This window comes from Hemibagrus wyckioides, linkage group LG03 (assembly GCF_019097595.1).
Source record: "Hemibagrus wyckioides isolate EC202008001 linkage group LG03, SWU_Hwy_1.0, whole genome shotgun sequence".
In the NCBI taxonomy this organism is placed as follows: domain Eukaryota; kingdom Metazoa; phylum Chordata; class Actinopteri; order Siluriformes; family Bagridae; genus Hemibagrus; species Hemibagrus wyckioides.
Window position 1 is genome coordinate 28069010 of NC_080712.1, and position 15530 is coordinate 28084539.

General features: G+C 40.2%; 2 protein-coding genes across 2 annotated transcripts in view; one reads left to right on the plus strand and one right to left on the minus strand.

Annotated features, from left to right (window-relative positions):
• Positions 1-8026, plus strand: LOC131351234 (filensin). Its single transcript, XM_058386558.1, has 8 exons — positions 1-380; positions 807-867; positions 1291-1386; positions 2593-2685; positions 3395-3508; positions 4641-4861; positions 5185-5279; positions 7197-8026. The coding sequence occupies exons 1-8, from the start codon at positions 1-3 to the stop codon at positions 8024-8026; spliced, it is 1890 nt and encodes a 629-aa protein (XP_058242541.1).
• A 967-nt stretch (positions 8027-8993) lies between these two features.
• Positions 8994-15530, minus strand: part of pcsk2 (proprotein convertase subtilisin/kexin type 2) — a 31442-nt gene continuing 24905 nt past the window's right edge. The window contains exons 10-12 of the mRNA XM_058386109.1: positions 15430-15530; positions 13135-13362; positions 8994-10144 (exon numbers count right to left, since the gene is read on the minus strand). Of these exons, the coding sequence (XP_058242092.1) occupies positions 9655-10144; positions 13135-13362; positions 15430-15530 (819 nt within the window). The 3' untranslated portion in view covers positions 8994-9654. The remainder of the gene's footprint in view (positions 10145-13134; positions 13363-15429) is intronic.

Here is a 15530-nt window from a genome sequence, read left to right on the forward strand (position 1 = left end):
ATGTTTAAATCCAGCTACTTGCGCGAAGTGCGCAAGGAAAAATATGAGCACTCTGATGTATTTGAGGATCAAGGTGAAGCAGGGACTGAAGAATCTTTCTTCAGTGACAGCATGATGCCTGGCTTGGAGAGCCTGCAGGAGCTGAACAGTCGTTTTGCCCGCTACATCAACAGGGCCCGAGTGCTGGAGCAGCGCAATGCGGTGTTCCGCAAGCAGCTGGAGACGCTGCAGCACATGGAAGAGGCGGCTGGGCTTGAGGAGATCTTCAGTGAGCAGATCAGCACTAACCAAGAGCGTGTCCGGGAACTTCAGGCTGAGCGCGCCAAGCTGGAGAGAGAGCTCAAAGATGCCGAGCGCATGCTGGAGCAATTTAGTGACAGGTTAGTTCACACACTTCCACCACTAAGCATCAGGTGTCCAGTTTGTCTCATTGATTTTATTAGATATAAATGAGCATTATGGGGTCTTTTAATGAACTCTCGGATTCCTCTGTAAATGAATATTTATCATATATGAAACATAATCTCTTTTAATGGCAGGCACATGTGGGTTTTATTTCCATTAATAACTTTTAATAGAGTGATACATTCTGGATAGATATATTTAGGAAAGTTCAGAAGACACAAGTTTGAGGTTGGGAATATTTGTCGTTTATTCTATTTATTTTATTTGGACATCTATGTTAGATTTCAGACACAGTTTGAACTGAATATCTGTTGTTCAAGTATGTCATGTTTTTATTCTACATTTAGAAATTCATGAGGTAAGCTGAAAGCAGGGTTTTAAACAACTTGGCTTGTCCACAGATACAGAAACGAATGTGAATATCAAGACCAACTACGAACAACTCTGGAGCAGCTCAATAAGGTACACAAATGTCAGAATAATTTTATTTGACATTCTCAATAAACTGGCCCAATTACGGATCATTCCCACAGAAATTTAAGCTTATCTTCAATACATTTAACCATGAAATAAAAGAAAGCATGGCTAACAGGATTTAGAATTAATGATAACCCTTACAGGGTCTTGCTGATAATAGAAACGTGCTTAATTTTCCCATTTTCTAAAAGCCAAGCCAAATGTCAAGCATAACTGAAAAAATTGAGTGTAAGTTACGTGATTTATTCACCCAGACAGAAGGTGTCCCATCTCTCTCTCTCTCTCTCACACACACACACACACACACACACGCCCCTCCAATTTTAGATGAACACTTTTTCTTCCTGAGAAATTGTGCTTTCAAGGAGGTTGTGTGATTTCTCATCGAGTCTTTTATCAAATCTATAGGAGGCAGACGCTGCACTTCTGAGGAATCTGGAGTATCAGATCGAGACACAGTTCCTGCAGGATAACATAAATGCCACAAAGGAGAGACATAAAAAGGTAATGAGGGTGCATGCCCAGCTTGCCAACTTGGCCTGTGAAGTTTTTTAGTCAGATCTCTGGCAACAGAGAAAGTGGCACAAGATGACTAGCTCGACTGGTGCAGTCAGTCATCAGCTGGTGAAAGAGAAACGTCTTCAGTATTTCAGCACACAGTGAGTGGATTTATGTGAAGCCTGAAACTGCAAGGGGTTTGCACAGTAATTCTAAACTTGTCAAATTTCACAGTTTTTACTACACAGCTTAGAGATTTTAGCCTACTGCAGATTCTGATTCTGATCTATTGTGTGGTGTCCAATGCACTACGTCACTAATTAATTACGGGAAAGCTAACCCTGGATCAGTCATTGTAAATTACTCTGTGAAATAAACATAGCCAACAGCAGGACATGAGCAACGCTGACAACAGTTTAAAAGCTTTTATTAGCATTGATTCTTCGAAACTAATAGACGGCCAATACTTGATAATAATACTTAATATTGAGAAAAAAAGTCCTCAGTTTTGAGGAAATTGAAACGCCACTTAGGCATAGCTAACTTTCTGCCGTACTAAACCAAAACATAAAAACATAAGCTTAAGCTACGTACCACAATCTCGTAAATATCTTATAATTAATCTTTTACTCCTGCACAGTGGAAAGGAACTCTTCTATGTTAACAGTGCGTTTATTTTCTAATCATGTCCTATTGTAAAGAGTGCCAGGTCAATTGATGGTTAAAATAACGGCATTGTGAATGTCTTTTCTCAGGGCAAAGCTACCAACCAGATCCATCGTGGCGTATTATTTGAAAGAATAATTAAGTATAATTAACACAGCCGTAAATGAGAGATTTTGTGTGAATAAACAATCTGAATTCTCCCCTACCTGACCAAGCACTAAACTACACTACATCAGCATTAAATGCAGAAATGGACTCTACAACTCTAAGAAAGCATCCAAGTCTACCTATTTAGAGTAACAGTGGCAAAACGTTATGTGAAATGAAACCAAAACAATCGATGAAACTGTGATAACTAAAGCATTTGGAAGCATACGGACATAGTGATGACTCATATCACTTGACCAGACACACAAACACAACCAGCACACCCCCTGACACCCCTCCACACACACACCATTGTAAATCATCCCAACTGCCAATGAAATCAACTTCTCACCGCCCCTTCCAAAAAACATATTTTCCCAATCTTTTTTCCCTCCACAGAATCTTGCTGAGATACAGACATACTTGAACATCCTTCACCAGATCAACCAGACTGTTGTTTTAATGCCCAGTGTATCAGTGGGGATCTCAGAGGTAAGGTGACTTTGTGGTGTGATAGTGCCATAGGGGGTGAAAAGAGAGAAGTGTAACTCTCACTGTCAGGGAGCATCAGACAGAGATGAGTAGAGAGAAAGAGAGAATTTTTTTTTTTCCTTACAGAAAGACTCATTAATTTAAATTTGATGCAGATCTCAATTCATGTCACACCTAATCCATAATGATGATCCAGATATTCAATGTAATTATGAAGTGGTTAATTAGTTAATGTGTGTATCTCTGTGTTATATTTAATGAGATATATACTAGGGCCAGTATGATGAAATGCTGGTTCTCCAGTTCCTAGGAAGGGATAGACAATAGATAGATAGATAGATAGATAGATAGATAGATAGATAGATAGATAGATAGATAGATAGATAGATAGATAGATAGATAGATAGATAGATAGATAGATAGATAGATAGATAGATAGATAGATAGATCAGTCCTGTTCTTGACTAAGAGGAATGGAACCTGATGTGTGAATGTTTTTGTGTGTTCTGAGATGCTTTTCTGCTCATCACAGTTGTAAAGAGTGGTTATTTCAGTTGCTGTAACCTTCCTGTCTGCTCATATGAGACCGTCTGACTGGTTTAATGCCCACATGAATGTGTAGGTGTAAAAGTGTTCCTACTGAAGTGGATAATGTGCATATGCTACAGTAATGATCTTGATATGAATACTTTCTCTCTCTCTTTGGCAGGAGCAGGAGAAACTGATAAGTCAGAGGAGAGTTCCAGCTTTGAGCACTCAGTTAGAGGAGTATAAGAGTGCTCTCTGTCAGCTGCAAGCGCAAAAGCACAAGCTGCAGTCTGAGGTAGGTCACCATAGAGACGGTGAAGTGGGGTGACATTTGGTCACTCACATTAGCCACGCTGCTATCTATCTAAACTAAATTTGAAACGGTAGACATGTCAGCCAGTCCTGAGAGTCTAAGGGATAAGGTGTTGCTTTCATAAAAAAGGTCTGTAGACAGATCAGTGGGGTATGAAGCAGGTAACACAGATCCCAGGTCCAGAGTATGATCCTGAGCTCTTGTTGCTCTCTGTGTAGAATTTCTGTGCATGTTCTTCCCCAAGGGTTTCCTCCTGCTTCCTTCCACTTCCAAAAATATGCTAGTAGGTGGATTGGCTAAGGTAAATTACCCTTAAATGTGAAGGTGTGTGTGCATAATGCTCTGTAATGGACTGGCAACCTTTCCAGCTTGGGTCCAGTGTTTCTGGGATCCACTGTGATTTTAACCAAATTAATTCAGTCACAATAAGTGGCTCAGCAATCTATTGGTCAGTAACTTGGCATCTATATCTTATAGTGATGCATCTATTATTCGCAATTATAAATTCAAAGAAAGCATTCCCAGCAAAATGATCACAATTCTTTTTTATAGGACAAATTATTCGCTCCATAGAGTATATAAAAAAAATGTGTGCATTTAGGGAATATTCTTTATAAAATTAATGATTACACATTATATTAAAATGACATATATTTCTAGAAAACTAAATTGCTTGAAGTTAATAAAAAAAACTATCATTGCTCTATGATTAATTGTTCTATATTTTATAAAATGGCATTAATTTGAAAGTTCAAGGTGTGAAGGTGCACTAGGAAAAAAAAATTACTTTAGCAATAAAAATCCATATATATAAAACCACAGGGTGGCAGTAGAAAGATTTACATATTTTTAAGGAAAAAAATTTAAATTAAGCTAAACAAACCACAATTTAAGGTGCACATGCAAACATGTCTCAGAATCACCAAACATCATGTATGCAGGGTCCTACAGGTATCTCTCACCTTCATAATCTACTATCTATCACTCATAATTAATGTCTGTGGCCTGTGTGAACTGCTAACACATAACCATTGTACAATAACCATATCTTCATTTAGGCATTTGATGACAGAATGTAACAGCATAACGTCTACTACGTCTTTCCATCTCCCAGACATCATCGTTGGAGCAGGCCATCAAGACCACGCAGGAGAGCTATGATGAAGAGATCCAACTGTACAATGAGCAAATCGAATCCCTCAGGAAGGGGATTGAGGAGGCCGAGCGTTTGCTGGAGAAATACACCAGTGAATGCAGACAACTGGCCTTGTACCAGACCTCACTGGAGAACGAGCTGGAGAGATACAAGAGGATCCTTGAGAATGAAGACAGCAGGTTATTGAAGTGTGGATAGCTTGGAAGAAAACTTTATTGGATGCTTGATAAATGTTGCATGATAGATATAGCCACAAGGTGGGGTTATAGTCTAAGGAACCCAACTAAAGTGTTGTTGTTTTTTAATAGATAGATAGATAGATAGATTTTAGTCTAGTATTTTATATATACTTCATATAAGACTTTTTTCTTTAGTGTGAATTATATATTATTATTATTATTATTATTAATATCCATGATTGCATTGTGTTTCAAAATACATTTTGAGGTATCCCTGTTTCTCTGCTGTGTTGTGATCACACTTGTCTCACTCTATTTCACAGATTGAATTCAGCTATAATTGGAAGCCCCATTAGTCTGTTCACCACCAATTACAGATCACACAGTCACAGCCTCACCATGACCAGCCGAGGGAAAGGTGATGGAAGAGGAGACTGTTGCGGAGGGAGGAAGGGAGGGGTGCTGAGACCTGTGTGTCGGGTCTATTTGGGCAATTTTTAATCTCATTAGCCTGGAACAAATGGCTTCATAGACATAAAATGCATGTATATGTAAACTCACTGGCTGGTTTATAGTCAACTGGACTAAGATTTTAATCCAGAACTGAGTTATTTTTGTCAACGCTGCAACTGGCTTCAGTGAGCCTACCAGATCATTCGATCTATTAAATCGTCTTTAAACTAAATCTAAAAATACAAGCTAGTGTAGGCAACTATGTAATTAAGATATGTTAAATTGAGTGTTTAATTAGAAATATGTCTGAATATTCAAGTCAACCCATTAGAAGTGCATTATGGGATGTTTTGGTAGATATGATTGGATCATAGGCTGGAATAATCTAGTGATAAATCTTTACAGTATAACAGTAATTCACAGCAAAATAGTATAAATGTATAGAATTGTACAGTACACAGATGAGCAGTTCAGGCGTTGCACTGCTTTACAGAAAAATACCAGAGAAACGTGAAGGATATATAATGTGATCGAATGTGAGATTGGCAGAAAGATTCTCGCTGTATCAGCAAATCATTAGATCGTTTTTTGTGCAATTTATTTTGTCAATTTTTGACAAACCCAAACCCTCTTCAATGTGGGTTTGTATGCTAGTAACATCAACTGCTCAGTCGTATCCTTCCACAGTTCTAGGTCCTTGTACAGTTGCCGAATGCAATGTAAATATAATTACGGTACTGTAATTGTTTTTTACTGTTAATGCACAGTATATTTTAGGGAAGAACCGTGCTTTGCTGCCAGGAAATGATTTTAAAAGAGGAGCACATACAGTATAGATACCTAAACACACACATGTGTAGGGGCTGACTGAACCACTTGTCTGTAAGAGGGGAGATAAACCTCCTTTAATTCCTAAGGAAGGAATTTTCAGTCAGATAATATTCCTTCATTTATTAGGCGAATAACACAGAAACCTCAAAGCAAGGATTTCATGTAAATAGGCACATCGAAGGCCCTTCTTTGTATCATAGCACTGGTTTCTATCACTGCTCTCCCCCTTTCCTGACATCCTAGACTATCGATTAGTCGATTCCCACACTCTTCTTTTCCATTTCTGTCTGTCTAAGGTGCTTCAAAGGAAAGCTGGATCAGTGCTCGGCATCTGCTAGCAATGATGCATGATGCTGACCTTTCCAACAAACTCCTCTGGCACAACACTGTGCAAGTGTGAATCGTTTGACTAATTGCTGTGTGCTCAAAACAACACTCGAGTGATTCATTTAACGCAATTGTGTGTTTTAAGTGGAGAAAAAGGTTCTAGGTGTGATTAGTCTTTGTGCGTGCGTGTGTAGGGCTGCTCCGGTGATCACATACTGGTTATTATCTTGATTTTGGCCTCAGCAATTAGCTTGCTTATCATTAAATAATTAAGGCCTTTTTTGGTGCACTGCACTGATGTTCAGTAAATGAGTGCTGTAATAAAGCAGATAAGTGAAACGCGAGCATGTTGGTAGACGTAATGCGCAGTCAGAGGTTTGACAAATCACTAAAAGATTTTTTTTTTCAACATGTCACACATGGCAACTAGATGTTCTGTAATCAGAGTTCACAGAAAATGCGAGTCTGTTAATTATAATCAATATTCACGAACAAAGTGTCAGCCAAATTAATCAACTACAATTCTACTTTCTCATAATGTGCCTCATGAGTGCGTTTTTTAGTTTCTAAACTAGTTTTGTTACTCCTGTAGTTATAGTTCTTGCACTTTTTATTTAAAAAACTTATGCCTGACTTTTTTTTTTGCTTCTTGCAATGTCTGTGTCAATGTTATCAAGATCAATTCCTTATAAGTGACAATGACTCTGATTAACCCCGTTTTCAGACATCACTCAAGCCTTCCAGGACATCGCTAGTGTCAAGCCCCGTCAGAAGAACCAGGCCAAGAAGGTGATCAAAAAGAAGGAGCTCTCCTCTAAAGACATGACAGAGGACGTGCAAGAGGAAATTGAGAAAGAAGAAGTCGACCCTGTTGAGGTTGAGGGAGAAGTGAAACAGTCTGCTCTGTTTAAGCCTGCAGCTCGGAACGATGTACCCGACGGTGCCCAGATCAGCAAGGCTTTTGACACGCTCTGCAACATTGTGCGCAACCGCTTGCGAAGATACAGGCAGCCTGAACCCATCACTGATTTCTATACTAAAGGCCGCTATGTCCTGGTGACAGGTGAATCCAGCTACCTGGACCCCTGCTTCTACTCCACAACACCCTCTGCTGGCCACATCTTCGTCACCATTTGTGATGACGGCATGCCTCCGTTCGAGCCCTGTGAGCGTAAAACTCCTTCTCCTCCACCAAGTCCCGCGCCTGCTCCCACTATTTTCCCAGTAAATCCTCCCAGTCCCCCGGATGACAACCACGCTCAAAAGAGAGATGACTCGGCAAGTGGGCAGGAAGATGGTGACGACACAGGAAGTCCACACCGTGGCAAGGAAAAGAGCAAAAAAGACAACGGTTGGCATCATGGACCTCCACCCCTGACCACAAGCTCCGGCATTACTCCAGATTCCATGAGCTACGAGAAGGTTGAAGTGGTGGAATCAGTGGAGAAGCTTTCACCTGACCTTAAACTGAAGGGGTATGAGGAAACGTCCATGGTGGTGGAGACCATGATTGAAAAGACAACCAAAAAGAAACATGGGGACCGGCCTACATGAGTAGACAAGAGGTTTTAGTGCATCCCTAAACCAGTGCTTTATGCTTTTGATCTACGGCCAAAATCCAAAAAAACCCTGAGTTCAAAAGTTGCTGCGATGTGTGAATTTGAAAAATGAATAATTGCCAGTTGCCCAGTTTTGCAGTGAATGTTAATGAATAAATAATCAACCTGCTTAAATATAATGTTCTGTGTTGTTTGTACCGTACATTTATGGAGTTCAAGTCATGGCCATTGCAGCATTTAAGCGTAATATTCTTTATAGAATGGAAATGCATGATGAGGCTAGTATTTCACAGGGTTATCACTAAAGCATGACTTCACACTGTGTGAAGTCTCTCTCTCTCTCTCTCTCTCTCTCTGTCTCTGAAGTCAACGTGTTTGTCTAAGTGAGCCGGCTGGAGATGACGCTCATCCATTTTACATGAAGGTGGCCCGGTGGAGTACAGATGTGACCTCTGCATAATCTACTCTCTTACTCTCTGGAGCGAGAGATAACCAGAATCTGTTTGACTCGGTGCTTATTCTCCCTAGTAAAACAGACCAATATGTATAACATTTAATTACATGGGAATAATTAGATATTAGGTTACGATCTAAACCATGTTTATACTGTATATGGACAAAAAAAATAACAGTGTTTCTTTTATGCTGTAGCACTTTTTGCCATGCTTTGGGTCTACCTGTGTCCTTAGATGGAAGTCATCTTCAAATCAATACATGATTATTCTGACTGGTCACCTTTTTTGTTTCTATCCTAATGAAACCGATTAGATAACCTTGTCCATGAGGGCTCTGCACTGAAGTTCTTCTGGTGGCTTGGGGTGAGCTTTCATCTTTAGTTTGCTTTCAATCTGAATAAAGGTAAGGACGTTCTGAAAACGAGAGGAATGACCGAGATGCTGAGACACGGTACATGTGACAAACATAACATTAGTTCTTTAGTTAGGACAAAGCAAATCAGACTATTAATGGATGCAATCGGTTTCTGTTTATTACTGAAAATCTGTTTCTGTGATTAATCCTGAAAATCCTATTGTTCGTGTGTTGTAAAACATCCTCAGTGTCACTCGAATGCTTTAACAAACAACAGAACAGATTTATTTATAGATATACTGAAGGTTATGAAATAGGTTTTCTCGTTGGCCACAAGCTGTGATCACACATTACGTCTCCCTGTTTAGATATAAATAGGTCTTGTTAAAAAAAAATCAAAATAAAACAAAAATCAAGGTCACTGCTCTTTTAGCAAGGTACTAGTCTTTTAGGTAGAATAACACAGAGAATCATTTACAGTCACAAACTGTACAGAAGTCTTTGAAGAGGTGAGGAGACAGCAAGGGCATCAATAAATTTATATATATATATAGGTATATATTGTCTATATACATTTTCTAGAAATTATAAAAAGAGAAGAGAATACAAGAGGTAATATCTTGTAGAATAGGTCATTTTGTAGAATATACTTTTTTATTTATGCGGCCTACATGAAACAATCATTCAACAGGGAACTTGTGACCACAGAAAAAAATATAGGAGCAAGAAAGAGAGAAAGAGAGAGATACACTGAGAAGGAAAGTGAGATGAAGAAAGGGAGAGAAGGCAGGCATCATGCAGTTCAGACTGAGGCTAGTTGCTTTTGCTCATCATCCTCTCAAGGCTCCTTTCGACAGCTTCATCCAGCTCCTCCTCCAGCTCCTCCTTTTTGGACATGGCTAATTTGGACTGGTAGTCCCTGACCACTTGCTCTATGTAGGGCGCACTCTGTGTGCCATGCAGCATGAGGGTCCACTCGTGTAGATAGCCGCTCTGTGGAGATTCTCCGCTGAAACCGACTTCGAGCTTCCAGGTGCCTCGAGGGTCCTCGCCCCATGTGTGCGTGCTCATGAAAGGCCACTTGTCGAACCCTACAGTGGAGTCGGAGTCACGCGGCCGCCGGCTCAGCAGGATGGACTTGGTGCCCATGGGTGAAGTCAGGTTGAGCATGAGCTCACCTCGCCGGCTGGCGTTCACTGTCACCACCGCCTGCACATGCTCCAGATAACGCACAAAGTTCTCTCGGCCCTGACACGCGTCTGTAGTGATGGTGAGTGCTAGCTTGGAACCTGACTGGATCTTGCTGCAGAAAAAGACAAACAGAGACATATATGATGTGAGATAGACTGTATTAATCAGTGATTATTTCAAATTATTCAATAGTTTGGCCAAATCGAAATAACCGACTCCTGTATTAATGTTTTAAACCAGTAAAACTATTACACATAAGCCACATACTGTTAACATTTCATTAACTTCATTTTCATTGACTTCATTGTGTGGTGGAGGAACTGCTTATTGTGGATATCATTAATAACAAATGTAATTATTTATTCATATTTATATTATCAGTTTGCGTTTATGTCTGTTTTATAAAAAGCCATAAGCCTCCTGAGAGTGGGCATTACAGTCATTTTATCAATAGAAAGCAGGATTTAGGCGCATTGAAGACCACACTTACACAAGGCTTATTGATTTAATAGTAGTCAGTGTTTCTGTCACCCAACCACACTAAACAGCAACGTTCTGCGTTCAAGGATGAACATGTACACATAACTAGCAAGAGAAAAAGGGAAAACAATCAGTTTCTCATCTGGAAAGGATGGATCTGGGATGGAACTCTTTTTCTTCTCTGAAATAACAGTTCCGTAAGAGCAGGCTGTAAAGAGCAGACAACAGAAACTCTATTATGTCCCCTCTTTTCAATAATGCACCACCCCAGCGCTAGACAAATTGTTCCGGCAAGATGAAGGGATCTCGTCCACGCCATAAGAGGAGGACGGCTTTGTTGTCGCACTTGCACAAAGGCGCAGTGCTGCTGACAGCCTGTTTTGTGGCAGCGGGATGATAACGGCAGAGGGCTGGAGCGAGCGGCCATAAAGTGGACGTAATGGCATTATCAGAGACAGGTCTCCCATCCTGCTCCATTACTGCACTCAGATTACGTATGTGGGTCTGCGTGAGACTACTGGTACGCAAGTGGGGCGTGTTTCCTGGGAGACTAATTCAGAAAAACAGAAGTAAGAAGAGAGTCAAGTGTGCATCCGGTTGGTGGGTTGTTAGGAAAATTGGAATCTGGAAATAAACCCGCAGGGGGTGTCTCATGAATATGCATTGTTTAAAAGTGCAGCTTGTAACATGTGAAATGAAAATCGATGGTTTCTAAAAATACGTTCTATAAATACACCGCTTATGCAACAGCGAAACAGAAATGTTCTGGAAGACAATCAGTGTGGAGCGACGCTACACTACTGACTACATTTAACAGCAAACGTACTAATTGGATTAACATAATTGGAACAACAAGTGCATCGTTGTGGCTATAAAAAGAGCTTCGTGTGAGCGATAGAAAATCAAACATGAACACGGTCATTAAACTCCCAGGAACATCTAGGAACAGGAAGCAGATCTTTTGATTTTGATTCTTCGTGTTAAATTCTCTAATGGTGGCCTTATTAGTATATTTGTATTTTTGAGCTGCACCTAAACATAAAATGTACATCTGGTAAGAAGTCTTATAAGTATAGATATATAACCAAATGTTCTTCAGATTCGACATATATACGTATTCGAAACAGACACAAAGTTAAGAACTAAATACAGAACTTAGCCAGGCTTGTTGGAATCAAACCTAGCTTGCGTTGTGGAACACCCCTCTGGGAAGGTACACACAAAAAAATAACAATTGTATGTGAAGGATTAAACTAAAAGCCCTTACACATATCACTGGTTGAAATCAATTATGAACTTAAGTGATGTAGTTGAGTTTGATGAACTGTCGGAGCCACACACTATGCTGGCAGTGCTGCCATTTCTACCTCTGTCTTCTAAAATCTGAATATGCATTAGAAAATGTAAAGCCTTAAACAGACACAGATAGTAGCACTGTATTACACCTCTGGTGCAGCTCATAGTGCTCAGGTATTGTGCATCTCAGGTAACAAGTAAAAAATCTTCACAACTGTAAAGACTATAACACAGAACAGTGAGCTCTTTTTCTGTCGTGTGTTTGTTATTAAAGCCCAAGTTGGATTATTAATAGCGCGGCTGCTGCCGGAGTGTCATTCTGCTGTTCTGAGTGTAATTACTGCCCTAGAACAAAAGGTGCTGTACTGTGAGACTGGAAACACCTCTCTGTCTGATCGCTTCTGACTGCAGTGTAGGAAAAAGGAGTAGAAGCTTATATACGGGTTTGAGATATGAGTATTTTGACTGACATGTGCAGTGTTCTGTGGACACTTTCTCCCCATATGAAAAATAAACATAAGGTCTTCACTGAATCCCACAAAAACGCTCCTTAATCCCCCTTTTTCTCTTTTTAAAGGCACAAAGTCTTTCTTTTTGTTTCCTATTATTTTCCCCTCGCGCTTAATCCCTGTTTTGGGAACGTCTTTCTAAAACAATTAAAGCCTTATTTTTCAGAATTGTTCAGTGCTTGTTTGGTGTCTGAGGGATTCATTAGTCATGGCTGATAGGGGGCCTTATCACACGGCGGCTGCCCTGCATGTCCGTGCACATTTGAATTCAGCCGCATCTTTCTTTTCTCTTCTGCTTTTTTAATTGCTATTCTCACCCACTGCCTCGGATAGGACTCCCGCCATCTCTCTGCTAGGTATGATATGAGAGATGGCACTTTTGTCTATGGGGGATTTCACAAGGACACACAGGCACAGGAATATAAACACACACGGTTTTTGCTTGAACACGCACACACACTTTCTCCCTGGCACTCAAGCCCAGTCTAATTGAGGCTGTTGCCATAGGATGCTGTGCCCAGCACTGAGTAGGAGAGGACTAATTATAGCAGACATGAGAATAAGGAGCACAGGTGCTTGGGGAAAGAAGAGGGACTCCCAGTATCTGTGTGGGAAGAGAGAGGAACATTTAACACATGCAAAATGCAATCATGTGGAGCACAGGGACTCTGTCACACTGCCCCCATTCTTCCATTTTACATTTACATGCATCTGATTGTCAAATAAGGAGAATAAATATGTTAAAAAAATACATTTGATCCAGATCACAATAATTGTGTTCACAAGATTTCCTATACATCCTGGAGGCAGCACTTACTGTGTCTCCTGCACTGATCCGGCCACACAGTGAAAACGCTCAGGCACAGTCTTCCAGTCGCGTGCCAGGCTGACCATGGCACCGGCGTCCAGCACGCCATAGCCGAACAGATGGTTGAACTCCAAGCCCACACCGTTTCTCCTCCACTGGTGTACCTCATCATGGAGTTTATTCCTCTTCGAAGTGAGCACTGTGAGGTGCTGCATGTCTCTCCAGGTAAGGTTTGGACTGCATGCACGCACACACACACACACACACCAAAGAAAAGAAAACAAGCTTCAGGCAATGGCTGGATTAATTAAAATAGCTATGGTCAAAACATTCAAAAATAGGCTGAAGGATACCTGAACTTCTGCTGTATAGTTAATAATTAAATCATTCATTCTGCATAATTAATTCTGTTTTGGCCCTTTCCTCTACACAATTATATTTCTCTTTATGAAAACGCTTTCCTGCAACATCCATTCAAGGTCAGGAGCCTCTCTATTGATGCATATCACCTGATTCTTTCTGTCATATTGCATAATTGCTCTTTAGTTTTAAACCACATACAGTTACCCTGCTATTCTGCTGCAGAATCTCCTGACATCACTTGTTAGTTCCTACAAGACTGAAGTAATCCAGGTCCTAAAGTAGCTATTTGTTTTAAAATAATACTATTTTTCATTGAAGTAACCTTTCATCGACTATTGTTATAATTTTGTCTTACGGTAATTTACGCTTTATTGAGAATTCTGTAATATACACTCACCAGCCACTTAAATAGCAATACACCTGTACACCTGCACCTGCAATTACCCAATCAGCTAAACATATAGCAGCACAATGCATACAATCATGCAAATACAATTCAAGAGCTTCTGAATGAAGAAAAATACAATCCCAATCACTCTGTGTCTGTGGAGTGGTTGTTGGTGCCAGATGGGATAGTTTGAGCATTTTAGAGGCTCGAAAAGATCGCAAAACTGGGTGAAAAATATCATCTTGTGTCTGATCTTTAACTGTCCAGCTAAGACAAAACCATTTGTTCACTAAAGATATTACACTGCATAATATTACATGTTGTTTATTAAATATTGTCTTACATAGGTTAAATATTGGTGGGCGTCATGCACAACTACTTTCTGAAACACACTATATTACAGATTGCAAAAAGAGCACTGGCAATGTTCTCTGAAAAGCATTTTAGTGAAAGATGAAATAGAAATATTTTTTAGAACGCTGATCCAGATTTAGACTCTTCAGTGTCTGATTCATCTTTCAAAAGAGTCCAGTCTCGTCTCCTCAGCATGCTGCAGGTATCACTACAGTGCAGTAAGTATGTTTGGGCAACGGACAAAACACACATGCACTCACCGCCTGCAATCAGTGTTTACCGTTGGCTGGAGCGAGTGACCTGCAACCACCATCAGCTACAACATTATTCAATGCTGAGCAAACACTGAGGTAAGGTCATGTCAACATTCATTAACACCAGTCACAGCAACACTATAGACTGTGTCAAGCAGCACAAGTGAAGTAAAAATGACATGCTGAAGACATTTTCAACACTCAGTGGACTAAATGAATAATACAACATGTAGTTCTTTGATAGTCTGTGTAGTTGTATTGTCTTTGATATGATGCAGCAAGAAGATGTAACAGAAACCTGAGACATTTTGTTCTTTTCCTGCTTTTCCTGCTGTCCTGATTCTCATGGTCAGTGTTCGATAGAGGTCTCTATCTCTAACAAAATGGGACAATGTACATTTATTCCATAGATTTATTGCATTGTCATAAAGCAAGGATATGCTGGAGATTTCACACTGCCTTTTTATTTTATTAAATACAATGTATTCAGTGTATAATATGGTTCAGTAGGCTATGCTGTATTGGTTTAAAGAATGATCTATGTCCACTTTTAAGCACCTGCCCCTCTAAAGGTCTCTTGCTTTCAATTAAGCAAATTATGGAGAGTTTTGAGCCAATGCAGTGATGTAGTGTATGAGCTCCACGCCCATTTAATTAGTTTTAAGGACCAGCTGAAGGCCAATGTTTTTTTGTTCGCTGGCATTCATGTAGTGATTTGCTCAATGTTGGCTTCAAGCACAAGAGGAAGGCATTAGATATAGACAAACAGGAGAGGCTTAAAACACTATCATGGTAGGACTGGTACGCAGAGCAAAATACTCACTGAATGTAATCTACAGCCAAGAGTGCAGTACACTCTCTGCTACAAGCTCTGCTGCATGTTTCATAAATCTTTAATCAGGCTGTGTAGCTGAAACACGTGTTAAGAAGCAGAAGTGTACGTACTTGGCTTCCAATGCCAAGGCAAACACACCAGCAGCCTCGGGAGCAGCGGCTGATGTGCCTGAATGACGCAACGTACAATTTCCATACAGATCTGTGGTGGC

Bases quoted from the DNA above. Each gene is read 5' to 3' on its own strand.
- LOC131351234 (XM_058386558.1), top strand. From the start codon at position 1: ATGTTTAAATCCAGCTACTTGCGCGAAGTGCGCAAGGAAAAATATGAG. The intron at 1,387-2,592 runs GTAATGAGGGTG...TTCCCTCCACAG, and splicing joins CAAAGGAGAGACATAAAAAG to AATCTTGCTGAGATACAGAC. The intron at 5,280-7,196 runs GTGATGGAAGAG...CCCCGTTTTCAG, and splicing joins CATGACCAGCCGAGGGAAAG to ACATCACTCAAGCCTTCCAG.